This window comes from Ovis canadensis, chromosome 12 (assembly GCF_042477335.2).
Source record: "Ovis canadensis isolate MfBH-ARS-UI-01 breed Bighorn chromosome 12, ARS-UI_OviCan_v2, whole genome shotgun sequence".
In the NCBI taxonomy this organism is placed as follows: Eukaryota; Metazoa; Chordata; class Mammalia; order Artiodactyla; family Bovidae; genus Ovis; species Ovis canadensis.
This window is the reverse complement of record NC_091256.1, coordinates 72,752,353-72,768,189: the sequence shown is the minus strand read 5'-3', so window position 1 is coordinate 72,768,189 and position 15,837 is coordinate 72,752,353. Positions and strand designations below refer to the sequence as shown.

The 15,837-nt window shown below is 37.2% G+C and overlaps 1 protein-coding gene across 1 annotated transcript in view; it reads right to left on the bottom strand.

Moving 5' to 3' along the window:
• Positions 1 to 15,837, bottom strand: part of XPR1 (xenotropic and polytropic retrovirus receptor 1) — a 210,583-nt gene that overhangs the window by 72,900 nt on the left and 121,846 nt on the right. The window contains exon 3 of the mRNA XM_069546204.1: positions 7,340 to 7,441. Within this exon, the coding sequence (XP_069402305.1) occupies positions 7,340 to 7,441 (102 nt within the window). The remainder of the gene's footprint in view (positions 1 to 7,339; positions 7,442 to 15,837) is intronic.

Here is a 15,837-nt window from a genome sequence, read left to right as displayed (position 1 = left end):
CATCTGAAAATTTTCATATTCTATGTATCCTTTCACTGCTAAACTGTATTTCACCGTATGGATATACCACATTTTCTTTAAATATTCATCAGTTTGTGGACATGTGGATTGTTTTTAAGTCTTTTTAGGTCTTCCCTGGTGGCTCAGACAGTAAAGCATCTGCCTACAATGCAGGAGACCCGGGTTCAACTCCTGGGTCGGGAAGACCTCCTGGAGAAGGAAATGGCAACCGACTCCAGTATTCTTGCCTGGAAAATCCCATGGACGGAGGAGCCTGGTAGGCTACAGTCCATGGTGTTGCAGAGTCAGACATGACTGAGTAACTTCACTTTAAGTCTTTTTACTATATAAATTATGCTGCTGTTAAGATTCACATACAAGTTTTGTGTGGACTATCATCTTCACCTTTGCAAACGTGGGCTCAATCCATGTTTGTTGCATGAATGAATGGATATGTAGGAAAAAAGTTCTCTCTACTAATTCAAGTTCCTACACAGACATAAGGAAAAATAAAAACTTCAAGGGTTATTTTGTTACTTTCTTTAAACTAGTGATTCTCTTTCTCAAGGACAAGACTATCTAGAAGAGCATATGCGGGAGAATGCCTAGGTGGGAGTGTGGAGGGTAAAGCATCTGGAATTTGAAGAAAAATCAATATTACTACAGTTATGGGGTAAGAGCTCTAAACTTACCCAAAGGGGCACAGGTTTTAAAAGGATGAGAAACACTGCTTTTTTGACACCAAGTGTCCAAGTCTATTTTATAATGATATCACCGTTTTCTAGACTCAGACCTCCAAAAAGCTTCAAAGTGTGAAAGTCGCTCAGTCACGGCCAACTCTTTGCTACCCAATGGATTGTAAGCTTGCCGGGCTCCTCTGTCCATGGAATTCTACAGGCCAGAATTCCAGAGTGGGTAGCCATTCCCTTCTCCAGGGGATCTTCCCAACCCAGGGATTGAACCCAGGTGCATTACAAGTGGATTCTTTACCATCTGAGCCACCTGGGAAGCCCAAGAACACCAGAGTAGGTAGCTTATCCCTTCTCCAGGAGATCTTCCCAACCCAGGAACTGAACCGGGGTCTCCTGCATTGTAGGCAGATTCTTTACCAGCTGAGCTAACCCAATGGAATAGCACAGAATCTAGAAAAAAGTATTACATATGCATATAAAATATATTTGGTTTATCAACAGTTATAAAAACTAAAAGTGAATATTCCTAAGCAATTTTATAAATACTGATGAAAACTGTCTATTTTGGCAATAAATTCCAATTTCTAATCATGCCAGTGAACCAAGTCACACTCTGAATAAGAACAAATTACTATTAAATCTGCTTATTCCATAACCTCTCATATAATAAAATATTTGATAAAAATTTCCAATAACCATTCAAGAACTTTCAAAGTGCCTGAATCCCCTCAAAGAGCTAAAAAAAGGTTATCAAGATCTATTTTAGTTTTAATGAGATTTGTATACATATTTTTTACTTTTAGAAAAGTTGTTTTAGAAATACAAGGCATCTTCAAAATAGCAAAGCTATTATGTTGTTATGCAATTGAAGAATAATTCTTGATTAAATAAAATAAATATCTCAGAACACTTTTATCATTTGTTTGTCTTTCAACATTATCATCTTGCAGATTCAATTGATGGATTTCACTGTTACCTGAGATACAAAGTAAGTTTATGAGCATGCTGACCCGTTGCAGATGATTCAGGTAATCTTATTACATTACATGCAATTTTTGCACTGCTTTTACATGGAATTCTTACGACCTGAAATTGTTACAACCTCATATACTTAAGGCTAAAACCTCTATGTGTGAAAATAATATCCTATTCTTCCATTCTTTTCTGTCTAATCAATAGCACTAATTTTTTTACAACTTCAGCCTCAGCTGACTATCTGTTATCCTCCTTACCCCCAAATATGTTATGGACTTTAATGCACTATGCATCTGGATAGGTTTTTCCCTTTTCTTGGAACACTGTACACCAATTTTTCTCACAAAGCCATTCCCAAACACACTTCGCCAAAAGGATTCAGCAAATGCCCACCCATTTTCAAAGACCAAATTTAAATGTTTCCGTTTATGCATCTTCATGTTTGTTTCCATAGAACTTTGCAAAACTCTATAATAACAAGCATCATAAAGTTTAAAAGATAAAAGTAGTAAAGAAATATATTAGATGTACTCTGATATTTTCTATTCTACTATATTCTCTTGCTGTTTTTCAGTCACTAAGTCATGTCCAACTCTTTGCAACCCCATCAACTGTAGCATGCCAGGCCTCCCTGTCATTCACTATCTCCCCACGTTTGCTTAAACTCATGTCCACTGAGTCAGTGATGTTATCTAGCCATCTTATCCTCTGCTGCCCCTTCTCCTCTTGCCCTCAATCTATAATCCTATTCATATTTTTAAAAAATGCTTGTGATGACCCCACAGCGGTCACCAGTTATTGGGTTGCAAGCTACAACTGTTTAAAAGAACACTAATTTAGATGACAGTCTGCTTTTTTGTGAAGATTCAATCCTGAAACTATTTTACCCATGACTGGGCATTCCCCATGCTTTCAGTCTTAGAAAGAAACAAAAAGAAAAGCAAGGAGGGAAGGAAGAGTACAGAAAGAAGAAAAGAGAAAGAAAAGGTCAGTTAGGGTTGTATCTCTGTGCTCACATGAATGAGCAGCCCTATATCCTTTTGATAATGTAAGTCAATTACTTCCACAGCAGAGTACTTCCTGCCCTTGACTGCTGATTTGTGGGCATATGGAATAAGAAATAACTGGACACTTAATATTAATTGACTATCACTTAAATCAAAAAATAAACTCTTTTGAGGCCTAACTTAAATAGAATTAAATGCACGTGTATTAAGTATATGGCTTGATGAGTTTTGACTCATCACCACTATAGTCAAGAAATAGAATATTTCATGCCAGAAAGTTTCCTCATATCCATTTGGTTTCAATTACTGACCACCCCACCCTGCATCCCAACTAGGAAACTCCTTATTTTCTGCCATTACATGCCTAAAGGTAAGCACTGTCTTTTCTAGAACTTACTGTAAGTGAAATGATATAATGTATAGTCTTTGGTGTTTGGCTTCTTTTGCTCTGCAGGACATTTATTTTGGGGCTTTTTGTTTTGTACTGGGGTACAGTTGATTAGCAAACAATGTTGTGATAGTTGCAGGTGAATGGGGAAGGGACCCAGTCATACATGTACATTATCCATTCTCTCCCAAATTCCCCTCCCATCCAGACTGTCACACAGTGTTGAGCAGAGTTTCCTGTGCTATACAGAAGGTCCTTGTTGGTTACTGATTTTAAACAGCCTTCTCTAAGTCTGTGAACATTTTTAAGAGCCTCTATATTGCTGTATGTTCTAATAACGTGTTGCTTTTTGCTGCTGAGAAGTATTCCATTGTAAGGATAAACTATATGTTCAACCATTTACTTGCTGATTAATATTTGGTTGTTTCTAGTTTGACCTATGATAAATAAAGCTGCTGTGAACACTTAAAAAAATAAAATAAATTATTCCAACCAATTAAAAGGACTTCCCATAATGAAAGAAACAGATACAGTCTAAGACTCTTTCAAATGTAGGCACACAAAAATACTCCTTAGAAGCCAAGTATTCTGAATGAAGGGAGAAAGCAAATTGGTTCAAGAAGAGAAATTTGTGACATGAAGTAACTAGTACTCCCAACGGAAAAGAACAGTACTGGTCGTCATTAATAGAAAACAGCTGGAAGACTTCTAGGTCAGGGATAAGCAAAAATGTTATCATCAAAAGGACACCTTTAAAAAATTTCCCTCTCTTCCCATGGCCTTCAAATATTGAAGATTGAATCTGTAACTCTAAAAAAAAACTTCTATCTTATTAGCTAAAAATATGTAATAAGAAATAAAAAATTTACATTAGGTTTTCTGAAATATTGACAACAGTTTCTGACTGTTTACAGGTGAAACCCTAGAGGGCTGAGAACCACTTTGCTCATTTTACAGGTACATATGCAGATGCATAGGAAGGTTACATACATCTTTAAAAAAATAATAAAGTTCAAAAATCCAAAAAACAATTTGTAGGTGATAGACTTGGTATGAAAATAAGCATCTGTATTTTAGTAGTATTCATATGTTTCATTGGTTTGACTTTTATAGCATTTTTAGGGAGTACTTCAAGGTTTCAGCCAATGCTGTGCTCAGTGGTGTCCAACTCTTTGTGACCCCATGTGACCCCATCAGGCTCCTCTGCCCATGGGATTATCCTGGCAAGAATACTGGAGTGGGTTGCCATTTCCTCCTCCAAGGATTACTCCCGGCCCAGGGATGAAACCCGCATCTCCTGCAGTTCCTGCCTTGACAGGCAGATTTCTTTACCACTGAACCACCAGGGAAGCCTTCAATCAATGCTAGATCTCACTTTAAAAACAACCATTTTTAGCTGACCATTAAATAACTTGTGAGATGTGACTGGGTAGCGGTAGGGTTTAAAAGATGAATTCATCCCTGTATCATCTACAGTTTTTCATGTGCCCTAATATCTGAGGTTTGCAGTCTACAAGACAATCTGCCATGGAGAAGGTAGCTAAATAAGGAGAAAAGTGATACCATCTAGGATAAGTGCCAAACTCTATTTCTGTCAGTCATGTCTTCATATTACCCATTACTTCCTGACCTGGCAAAAAGTCAGTCTGAAGACTATCAATCTGTACCTACTGCTTAATGACATCAAGAGACATGCTTCAATGGCTCTCTGCCAATACACACAGAGATAGGAAGTTATTAAATCATAGCTCCCAAAATTTTAATAGTAGAAAGCCCAAAATGATCTTTGAAAAGTAACCAAGTCTAAGATATCATTTTTCAAACTGAGGGTTGTAACCCAAAACGCGATCATGAAAGCAATTTAGTGTATAATAAATCAGCATTTAAAAAATCAAATAGAGAATAAAGAATAAAGATTATATTCTTTATACTTTAAAGAATAAGTATTGTTTCATGAGAATACTTTTAATCAAATATATTGCACATACACACATATATAGATGTTTGCAAACATACGTAAAACACACACATCTGTCTGTATGATGAGGTCATAATTTATATGTATTAAAAGAATAACTGTTAATTTTCTTTCGGTGTGTTGGGCCTTTGTTGCTGTGCAAGCTTTTCTCTAGTTGCGGCACGCGGGGGCTACTCTCTAGCTGTGGTGTGTGGGCTTCTCGCCGCAGTGGCTTCTCTTGTTGTGAAGGATGGGCTCTAGGGCACATGGGGTCAATAATTGTGCCTCCCAGACTCTAGAGCACAGCCTCAATAGCTGGGGTACATGGGCTTAGCTGTTCTGTGACATGTGGGATCTTCCCAGATCAAGGATCAAACTCATGTCTCCTGTATTGGCAGGTGGATTCTTTACTAGTGAGCAACCAGGGAAGCCTTGCATGCATTTTTTATTGTAACTCAAAATATATTAAGTATATAACTATTGCTAAGAGCAGATATTTAATTTTCTTTGGAAATCAAAAAGCATTACCTATTTTTTATAATCTAATTTATATTTAATTAGAGTTGGGTTCAGAGAGCCTTTCCAGGAAAATTATAGTAAAAGAAAAATGCTAATGAACTTGACTTTGTATGTTTCTCATTTACAACCTTAGATCATATCCAATGGACTTTTCATAGTCTAAACACTCTTTTCTTTGTAAATGCCTTCCTCTTTTAGTCTCCGGTTTCCTCACTCTACATTATGTGGCTGCCCTCTCATCTGTCTATATCCTGATTCCTCTTTATCCTCTTACTTCCTAATTGTGGAAATTAGGAAGTCTAGTTTCTTTGAACACTGTAATTTCTGCTGTACATTTTTAACCCTTGTTGAAAAGCTATGCAATTGCATGGTGTCAAATAATATTTCTGTTTTGTCTCTGCCTTCTACATACTTGTAACCAAGTGAAAAAGACATGTACATATGCTATGTCCTTTCACAGCTCTGTGCCTTTGCTCCCTCTGCCTAGGAAGAAATCCAGCCATAAGTGAAAAATGAGAAGGAAAACACAGAGTTTAGATATTTGCTTCCTTTTTAAATTTATTTTCTGTTTAAAGGAGTGACTTGTTAAGGAGACTATTTATTCAATAAGTCTTAGAGGAAATAATTTCTGGAACAAGGTCTCTAAGAGCTGAAACTCGGTCATTAGTTATAGAATTTGCCATGGACTGAGGAGATATATCTTTTCTACAAATATTGGAGGAAAATATTTGTAGGGTAAGAATGTCTATAAGTTTTTGAGGGGAGGGAGTGGCATAGATCTGCATAAGTATTACACACCAATAGGAATTGAAAGTCTTTATTTTTATTTGTAAAGAAGGATCTATAATGAACATGATAGGAAGGATGGTTGGGTCAGATAATTCAAGAAAATGGTATGGGGTTTAGAAAAGCACTCTGGAGTATGGAAAAGGGCAGAGTAGGACTCACAGGCAGCTCTGAGAACATAGTTAAGAATGCAATAATGAATTTACAGTGGTTCACATTTGTTTCGCTATATGGTGGTTTTTTTTTCCTCCCTAACTGTCCTAAGCAGCCTGGGGGTAGGAATGAAGAAGGTAAAGGCTGGTAAAACTCTACAGCTGGAGTTTAGCCAGGCAGAAACAATCAACATAAGGCAGCGAGGGTGAAGGGATTAAAAGCACAAGGACTGATAGAAATGAAAGTAATTTGGGGAGGATCCTGGTCAACTGGAACAGAATGAAGGAATCAAGGATTTAGAGTTCTGTGAGATGGAAAAGCAGACAGATGTTAAAGGAGTTAGGGGGGTAAATATATATATAACAACAAAATGTTAAAGGTTAGACATAAAGAAATAGAAGTTTTCATCTGAACTCCATTCGCATCTGGTAGATGCCACTCTGGAGGCCATATCCCAGTCAGACACATATGAGTGTTTCATGCGATGGAAAGGCATTAAAAGTGACATAGTTAATAAGCTGTAGCTATGTCATTAAGCTATGAGAGAAATAGTAAAACCATGTTTCTGACTCTTTAATACTCGGGAATGGGCCATGGTGAAGCTGTATCAAAGTATCGATTCATAATGAGTTCCTGAAATCCTTACAACTGCAAGAGAATTGGGCAATGACCATACAAAGCTCAAAGAGTGAAGAAACATATGTATTCCTACCTCAGCTAAAGAAAATATCCCTTAATTGCAGTATAGTAGGAAAAGGCCCAATCTAAAAATGATCAGAAGTTTCAACAATGACATGGTAGAGTTTCTCCTTCCTTAGCAGCAGAAATTGTCTCCTGTATGTTGTACCAAAAAACTGCTTACCTGAATAAAATGTGTTGATTTTGGCAAGTTCTTTTTCACAGGTTTGGAAAAACTTTTCTTCAAACTTGGCAAAATACCTCTTTACTGTGTCCTCATCTGTAACTGAAAGCAAGGAAAACAATATTTAAATTTAACGTCCAAAGACCAACTAGGGAAACAAAAATGTAAGTTACTAATACTTTCTTAGTCTTCAAAAATGACAACAATATATGCATTTCTTTGAAAAAATGAACTTGTGAACCATATTAAGGAAAGGTTAATCAAAGGCTTCTTCACAGGCACACAATTTTTTAAATTGAATGAGGTTTTCTAAATCTCTACTATAATAAATTTATAGTGGTGGAGAAAATAAGTGTTCATAAGACTTCAGAAGACACCATTGCAGACAGAGGTGATCAAAGCAGTCTCAAGGTACTGGCAGGTGAATTGAATAAGATTTAGCAGACAGTAGACTAATATTGCATTTTAAAATGTAGCAGAAAATGAAGACATGAATATGTAATGGTTTCTGGAAAAAAATGAGTTGATTGTTCTAACTACCTACTCATTTTTACCTTAGCTGTACCAGACATAGAGAAAGAGACATAGACTGATGGTTATAAATTAGATATTCCAAATGTTCAGTTGCTGGATAGAACATAAATGAGCTAGTAACTGGGTAATTGTGCAAGTGTGGTGATAAATGGCAACTGACACATTCAGGAGAAGTAGTGGTATGGATTCTAGTTAACGGCAGAGCACAAGTCCATCTAGCTAGCTGCTGCCTAGGTTGTCAGATCTTCCAATTTTTCAGGGAGAAGTCATAAATCTAGATATTTTAAAAACACTATGTGGGCCAATCAATGTATGTCTTTGCAGGCAGGATCCACTTTGTGAGTTGTCATATAGCATATTGATTTACTCAATATTATAGTACAGATATATACATCTTCAGGAACCCCAAGGCTAAAAAGGGTATGTTTCTTGACCAGTGAGCTCTGACGAGACTCCCGATGATAACTGTAATTTACAACTTTCTTATTTCTGGATCTCTAGGGCACTCTAAGCTTGAAATGCCCAGATAAAGTATAGGTTCTTTTACATCCCTCAGATGCTTCAAATCTTAGGAGAATCCCAGAAATCCTTAAGTAATTCACCTCTCCAGTAATAAGAGAAGTAGTATTTCCTAAGTAGTATGTAATACACACACACGCACACACACACATGAATTCCAGAGATATTTTAAAGAAAACAAAAGCTTAAAATGAAGTTTTAAAAAGCATGTTGAATCTATCCATTTAATTTGAAAACAAAAATGTTAAAAAAAAAAAAAGGACTACTACTTCTCTATTCTTATGCTTTAGAACTGAAAAATTTATGCAGGATTCTACTGATTTTGCAGTAAAGAAAGGATGGCTACTTTAAGTTCCTCATGTAAGCTTAGCAGCTAAAGTACAATAAAGGCTGTAACTGCCCAAGGCCAGTGAGAATTATTTTTTCAAACCATAAAGCAGGTCAAAGCTTTTTGAAAAACTGACCTTGAGTTAAAAGATGCTCTAAGGTAACATATGCTACTCTTTTTTTTCTTCTGGCCTCTCTAAATGGCTTTCAGGATCTTAGTTCCCATATCTGGGATTGAACTCGGGCCCACATAGTTAAAGAACTGAGTCCTCACAACCAGACAGCCTGGGAATCCTCCAGATGCTGTTTTTATAATACATCTGGCTATAGCTTATTTAGAATAAGAGTAATATCTTACTCTACTTATCTACCCATTTAAAAAAAATTTTAATCTTATCCTCTATTGTATTATTAGGAAAAAACCCCCAACATGTCCTAATGTCAATCAGTCACAAAACTATTAATTCAATTAGTCACAAAAGACTAAATTTAGTTCAAAGAAATCTAGTGTAAATAAGTCCATATATTAGCAAGATCTATCAACAAATGTAAGATTAGCATCAAGACGAAAAAAAGGAAGAAAGATGAAAGGGTGGGAAAAAAAAAATCCAGAACTGGCAAAGAATGACTCAGAGAGTACTGCTGTAAAGAATCCTTTGCTCTTAGTTAAATAAATATTAATACAGTCATTTATACCAAAGAGAGAATAATGAGAGATCTGTCATTTCTGTTACGGTTTTATCTCTACCTTGCATTTGTGGATGACAGACAATTTATTTCTCATCTACCACTCCCAAAATTACTAAGTTAATAGCAAATAACTCTAAGAGTACTAATCAAGGTAAAATATTCTTACTGCATAGCAACCACCATCAAGTGCTTTTTATAGCAATTTTCAGGACTGTGTGTGTGTGTGTGTGTGTGTGTGTGTATAAATAAAACCATAAGTGTCATCTTACTTTCACATAAAATCTCTCAAAAACCAATTCTTCAAAACAATCAGTAATCTCAAATTTTTATGACTACTTTCAGTCTTCTTAATTTCCAGAGCTTTGAGAGATTGAAGGTAAGAATTATATATTTTTTATCTTTATAGATCCTGCAGCTGCTAAGTTGCGTCAGTAGTGTCCGACTCTGTGCGACCCCATAGACGGCAGCCCACCAGGCTCCGCTGTCCCTGGGATTCTCCAGGCAAGAACACTGGAGTGGGTTGCCATTTCCTTCTCCAATGCCCAGCATAATGTCTGGTACACAGTATGCACTCCATATTTTATTTTTTAAATTGTAAATATGAAACATATTTGTTTCATAATAATTTTGAGAAAATTGTAACTCTCTATTAAAGTTCAAAAAGACTAACTCCAACAATTAAATATTTGTGTACAAAGGAATGAAGCTGACCCCTCTCTCACATCATATACTAAAATTGTCTAAATGGATCAAAGATTTAAATATAAATTTGAAAAGTATAAAACTCTTAAAGAAAAACAGGCATAAATCTTCATGATGTTAGATGAGGCAATGGTTCCTAAGATAAATTTCCAAAAGTATAAGTAATAAAAGAAAATACTGATAAAATAGAATTCATCAAAATAAAAAACTTATGTGTTTAAAAGGCACTATCAAGAAAGTGAAAAGACAACCAGAGAATGGAAGAAAATATATGCAAACCATGTCAGATAAGAATCTAATATCCAGAACTCCTAGAACTCCACAACTAAAAGACAAACAGCCCAATTAAACCCAATTTTTAAAATGGGCAAGGATGTGAACAGACATTTCCCCAAAAAAGACAACAAGTGTTGGCAAGGGTGAAGACAAACTGAAACGCTTGTATACTGCTGGTGAGAATACGAAACGATGAGGCACTCGGGAAAAATGTTTAAGTTCCTCAAAATATTAAATACAGAGCTACCTACCATATGATCTGGCAATTCCACTTCTAGGTATATATATATACGCAAGAGAAGTGAAAAAGAAATTGTGCAAGAATGCCTATAGCAGCATTATTCATAATAGCCAAAAAGTGGAAATAATCAAAGAGTCTATAAACTGATGTAAGATAAACAAACATGGCATATCCATGTAATAAAATATTTTTCAGCCTTTAGACGCAGTAGTAATTATACATGCTACACCACACACAGCATGTAGGAGTAATATACATGCTACAGCACAGACCTTGAGAGTATCACGGAAAAGGAAAGAAGCTAAACACTAAATATCACATAGTACAGAATCCCATTTTATATATGTCCAGAACAGGCAAATCCATAAAGACAGAAAGCAGACTAGTGGTTGGCAGGGGCTGCGGCGAGGGAGATTGGGAGTGATGAAAATGTCTTGGAATTAGACAGTAGTCATGGTTGTGTAACCTTGTGAATATATTATAAACCACTAAATTTTATACTTTCAAAAGGTGAAATTTTATGGTACCTAAATTATATCTCAATAAAAAATATTTTAACTCCAAGTTTAACTCTATAACAGAAACACATTGAAACACTAAAGCCTATTTATTTATTCAACAAATAATTATTGTGACAGGCTCTGTGCTAAATGCTGGAGATAGAAGAACAAGATAGATGTGGTTTCTGCTCTCATGAAGTCTGTAGTCTAATGACAGAAGCAGAAAGGAAAAAAACCCACAGAAATAAACAAAGAGTTACAAACTAGAAAGTATAATGAAAACAACAAACAGGGTATTGAGATAGACTGTAGAACTAGAATGGATGACTATCCTTTTTGGGAGGGTAAGAGATCATCAGAGAAGACCTCTCCATAGGAGATAATTTTTTATCTGAAACCTCAGCTTAAAACATAAGGAAAAGAAAGGGCAAATGATTACCAACAGAGGGAACAGCGTGTGAGGAAAGAAATTTGGGTGCCTGAGGGGACCTGAAGGCAGATCACAATGGGACTGACAGTGTGATGTGACAGGAGGTAAGGTCAGGGAAGTAAGCAAAGGCCTTTACATGCAGGAAGATCATGTTGAGTTTAGATTTCATTCAAAGTGCAATGCAAAGTTTTGAAGGGTTTTAAGGAGTCGTCTAAAAAGTAGAAGAAAAAAGTAGAATTAGCTTAGTTTTACTAAAAAGATAATCTAAAATAGCATTTCTCAGGACATTATGTATAGAGAAGACAGGAAAGAAGGAGAAGGAGAAGAATTTCAAGGAATTCAAGTTAAGTCTAGGAAATACAAGTATAAGCTGATCTCTTTAATGTAGTAGTTCTCAATGAGGGATGATTTTGTCTCCTGGGGGTCATTTGGAAATGTCTAGAGGCATTTCTGTTTCTCAAAACTAAGAAGGTGTTACTAGAGTCTAGGGGATATAGGCCAAGGATGCTGCTAAACACCCTGTAAGGCCCAGAACATCATCTTCTCTCTTTCCTCTTCCTCATCAGAGAATCTGAAATGTTACCACCACCAAGTTGAGAAACTTTGCTTCAAGGTAAAAGAAGCTTTACTATGCTAACATACATTGTTATTATTTCTTAAGGAGGAGAAGTAGTATACTGTGTTTCTGAAAGTTATTTATAAGAACACCATCCTTCCTGGGGGTAGAGGGAGGATAGCTGAGAAGGACAGAGGGAAGATAGGGAAGGGGGTGAAGAGCACTTATTAAAATTTTCAAGAATATGATTCTGTGGAAAAATGGTTTTAGAGGCATAAATTGTAATATTACCACCATCGCTTTGCATTTTTATTATGCGTCTATGGCTTATCATCTCAAAAAATACTCATAAATGAAGATAAATAAAAATTAACATGTGACTAGGTTCCATCAAATATAGGAAGAATATTTAGCACTACTGGTTCCAAGCTTTTAGAAAAAAAAAAGTGTTCTGAGATTTTTTTAAAAGTGTGACTTACAAATAAGGAATAAATAACTTAAAATTCTATTTTTTCCCAAATGCTACTTCATCAACAGATGGGTGATTATATAAAGCATATGGCAAAGAAGGATTTCAAACATTAAAACGTTACTCTAAAATCACTGGTGTAGTAGAAATAGGACTAATTCAGTGTCATTCATTCGACAAGCAGAAAGTTCCTCCCATGAATCAGGCAATGAGCCAGGTGCTAGGAATATAATAATAAGCAAAATACATATAAACTCTGTCCTCAGAGATTACACCTTACCCAAGGAAGCAGACTTTAATCAAATACTCACACAAATATACAAAGTGTAATATGGATCTGAAGAAAAAAGTAAAGATGAAAAAAAAATCAGTGGGCCCAATCTAGTCTGCAAGAATTGGGAGAGGGGCAGTGAGAGAGTCTGAAAGTGTCATCTGAGATGAAATCTGACAGGTAAGAAAGCATTCGCTAGAGCAGCAGAAGCACTCCAAGCAGCAGGAACAGCATATAACATGACAGTGTAAAACGAAACCAGCAGGAGACGTCTGAGAAACTGAAGAGGATGGTATCACAGCAATCCAGGGAGCAAGGAGGACACTGGCGGCAGTTAAGGCTAGACAAGCAAGCAGGGGCCAGCCCAGGCAGGCCCTGCAGCACAAAGGACTAGCCTTTCCCTATGACCAATGAGACAACCTTGAAGGATTTTAAGCAGAGGAATGATTGTGATCAGATATGTTTTATAAATGAGGAGATGTGGGGAGACTAATCAGATTTAGTATCAGTTCAGTTGCTCAGTCGTGTCCAACTCTTTGTGAATCCAGGGGCTACAAGGCTTCTCTGTCCAGCACCAGCTCCTGGAGCTTGTTCAAACTCACGTCCCTTGAGTCAGTGATGCCATCCAACCATCTCATCCTCTGTCATTCCCTTCTCCTCTTGCTCTCAATCTTTCCCAGCATCAGGGTCTTTATCAATGAGTCAGCTTTTCACATCAGGTGGCCAAAGTATTGGAGCTTCATTCAGCTTCAGCCCTTCCAATGCATATTCAAGGTTGATTTCCTTTGCAATTGACTGGTTTGATCTTGCTGTCCAAGAGATTCTGAAGAGTCTTCACCAACACCACATTTCTTTTTATTTAAATTTTAAAATCTTTAATTCTTACATGCGTTCCCAAACATGAACCCCCCTCCCACCTCCCTCCCCGTAACATCTCTCTGGGTCATCCCCATGCACCTGCCCCAAGCATGCTGTATCCTGCGTCAGACATAGACTGGCGATTCAATTCTTACATGATAGTATACATGTTAGAATGCCATTCTCCCAAATCATCCCACCCTCTCCCTCTCCCTCTGAGTCCAAAAGTCCGTTATACCCATCTGTGTCTTTTTTCCTGTCTTGCATACAGGGTCGTCATTGCCATCTTCCTAAATTCCATATATATGTGTTAGTATACTGTATTGGTGTTTTTCTTTCTGGCTTACTTCACTCTGTATAATCGGCTCCAGTTTCATCCATCACATCAGAACTGATTCAAATGAATTCTTTTTAACGGCTGAGTAATACTCCATTGTGTATATGTACCACAGCTTTCTTATCCATTCATCTGCTGATGGACATCTAGGTTGTTTCCATGTCCTGGCTATTATAAACAGTGCTGCGATGAACACTGGGGTACATGTGTCTCTTTCCATTCTGGTTTTCAAAAGCAACAATTCTTCAGTGCTCAGCCTTCTTTATGGTCCAATTCTCATACCTGTACATGACTGCTGGAAAAACCATAGCTTTGATCATACAGACTTTTATCAGCAAAGTGGTATCTCTGCTTTTTAATATGTTCTCTAGGTTTGTCATAGCTTTTCTTCCAGTTCAGTTGCTCAGTCGTGTCCGACTATTTGTGACCCCATGTACTGTAGCATGCCAGGCTTCCCTGTCCATCACCAACTCCCCAAGCTTGCTCGAATTCATGTTCACTGAGTCAGTGATGCCATCCAACCATCTCATCCTCTGTCGTTCCCTTCTCCCACCTTCAGTCTTTCCCAGCATCAGGGTCTTTTCCAATGAGTCAGTTCTTGGCATCAAGTGACCAAAGTATTGGAGTTCCAGCTTCAGCACCAGTCCTTCCAATGAATATTCAGGACTGATTTCCTTTAGGATTGACTGGTTTGATCTTCCTACAGTCCAGGGGTCTCTCAAGAGTCTTCTCCAACATCAAAAGCATCAATTCTTTGGCACTCAGCTTTCCTTATAGTCCAATTCTCATATTCATACATGACTACTGGAAAAACCATAACTTTGACTAGACGGACCTTTGTCGGCAAAGTAATATCTCTGCTTTTAATATGCTGTCTAGTTCTGCCATAGCTTTTCTTCCAAGAAGCAAGCCTCTTTTAATTTCATGGCTACAGTCATCATCTGCAGTGATTTTGGAGCCCGCCAAAATAAGGTCCATCACTGTTTCCATTGTTCCCCCATCTATTTGCCATGAAGTGATGGAACTGGATGCCATGATTTTAGTTTTCTGAGTGCTGAGTTTTAAACCAGCTTTTTCACTCTTCTCTTTCACTTTGAAGAGGCTCTTTAAGTTCTTCACTTTCTGCCATAAGGGTGGTGTCATCTCTATATCTGAGGTTATTGATATTTCTCCCAGCAATCCTGATTCCAGCTTATGCTTCATCTAGCCCACCATTTCGCATGATGTACTCTGCATATAAATTAAACAAGCAGGGTGACAATATACAGCCTGACGTACTCCTTTCCTGATTTGGAATCAGTCTGTTGTTCCACGTCCAGTTCTAACTGTTGCTTCTTGACTTGCATACAGATTTCTCATTAGACACTAAGATCTCCTGAGACAGGTATTCCCATCTCTTTCAAATTTTCCACAGTTTGTTGTGATCCACACCGTCAAAGGCTTTAGTGTACTCAATGAAGCAGAAGTAGATGTTTTTCTGGAATTCCTTTACTTTCTCTATGACCCAAGATGTTGGCAATTTGATCTCTGGTTCCTCTAGTGACATATAATTGAGATGTAATTATCTCACTGGCACTAGCTTTGACATAATTGGAATTATTTATCACCCCAATGAATGCTTATCTAATGTCTGCTAGTCAAAAACCACCAATAGATGAAATTATTGTTGTTGCTCAGTTGTCCAGTCATGTCTGACTCTTTGTGACCCCATGGACTGCAGCACGCCAGGCCTTCCTGTCCCTCACCATCTCCAGGAGTCTGCCCAAGTTCATGTTCATTGCATCATTG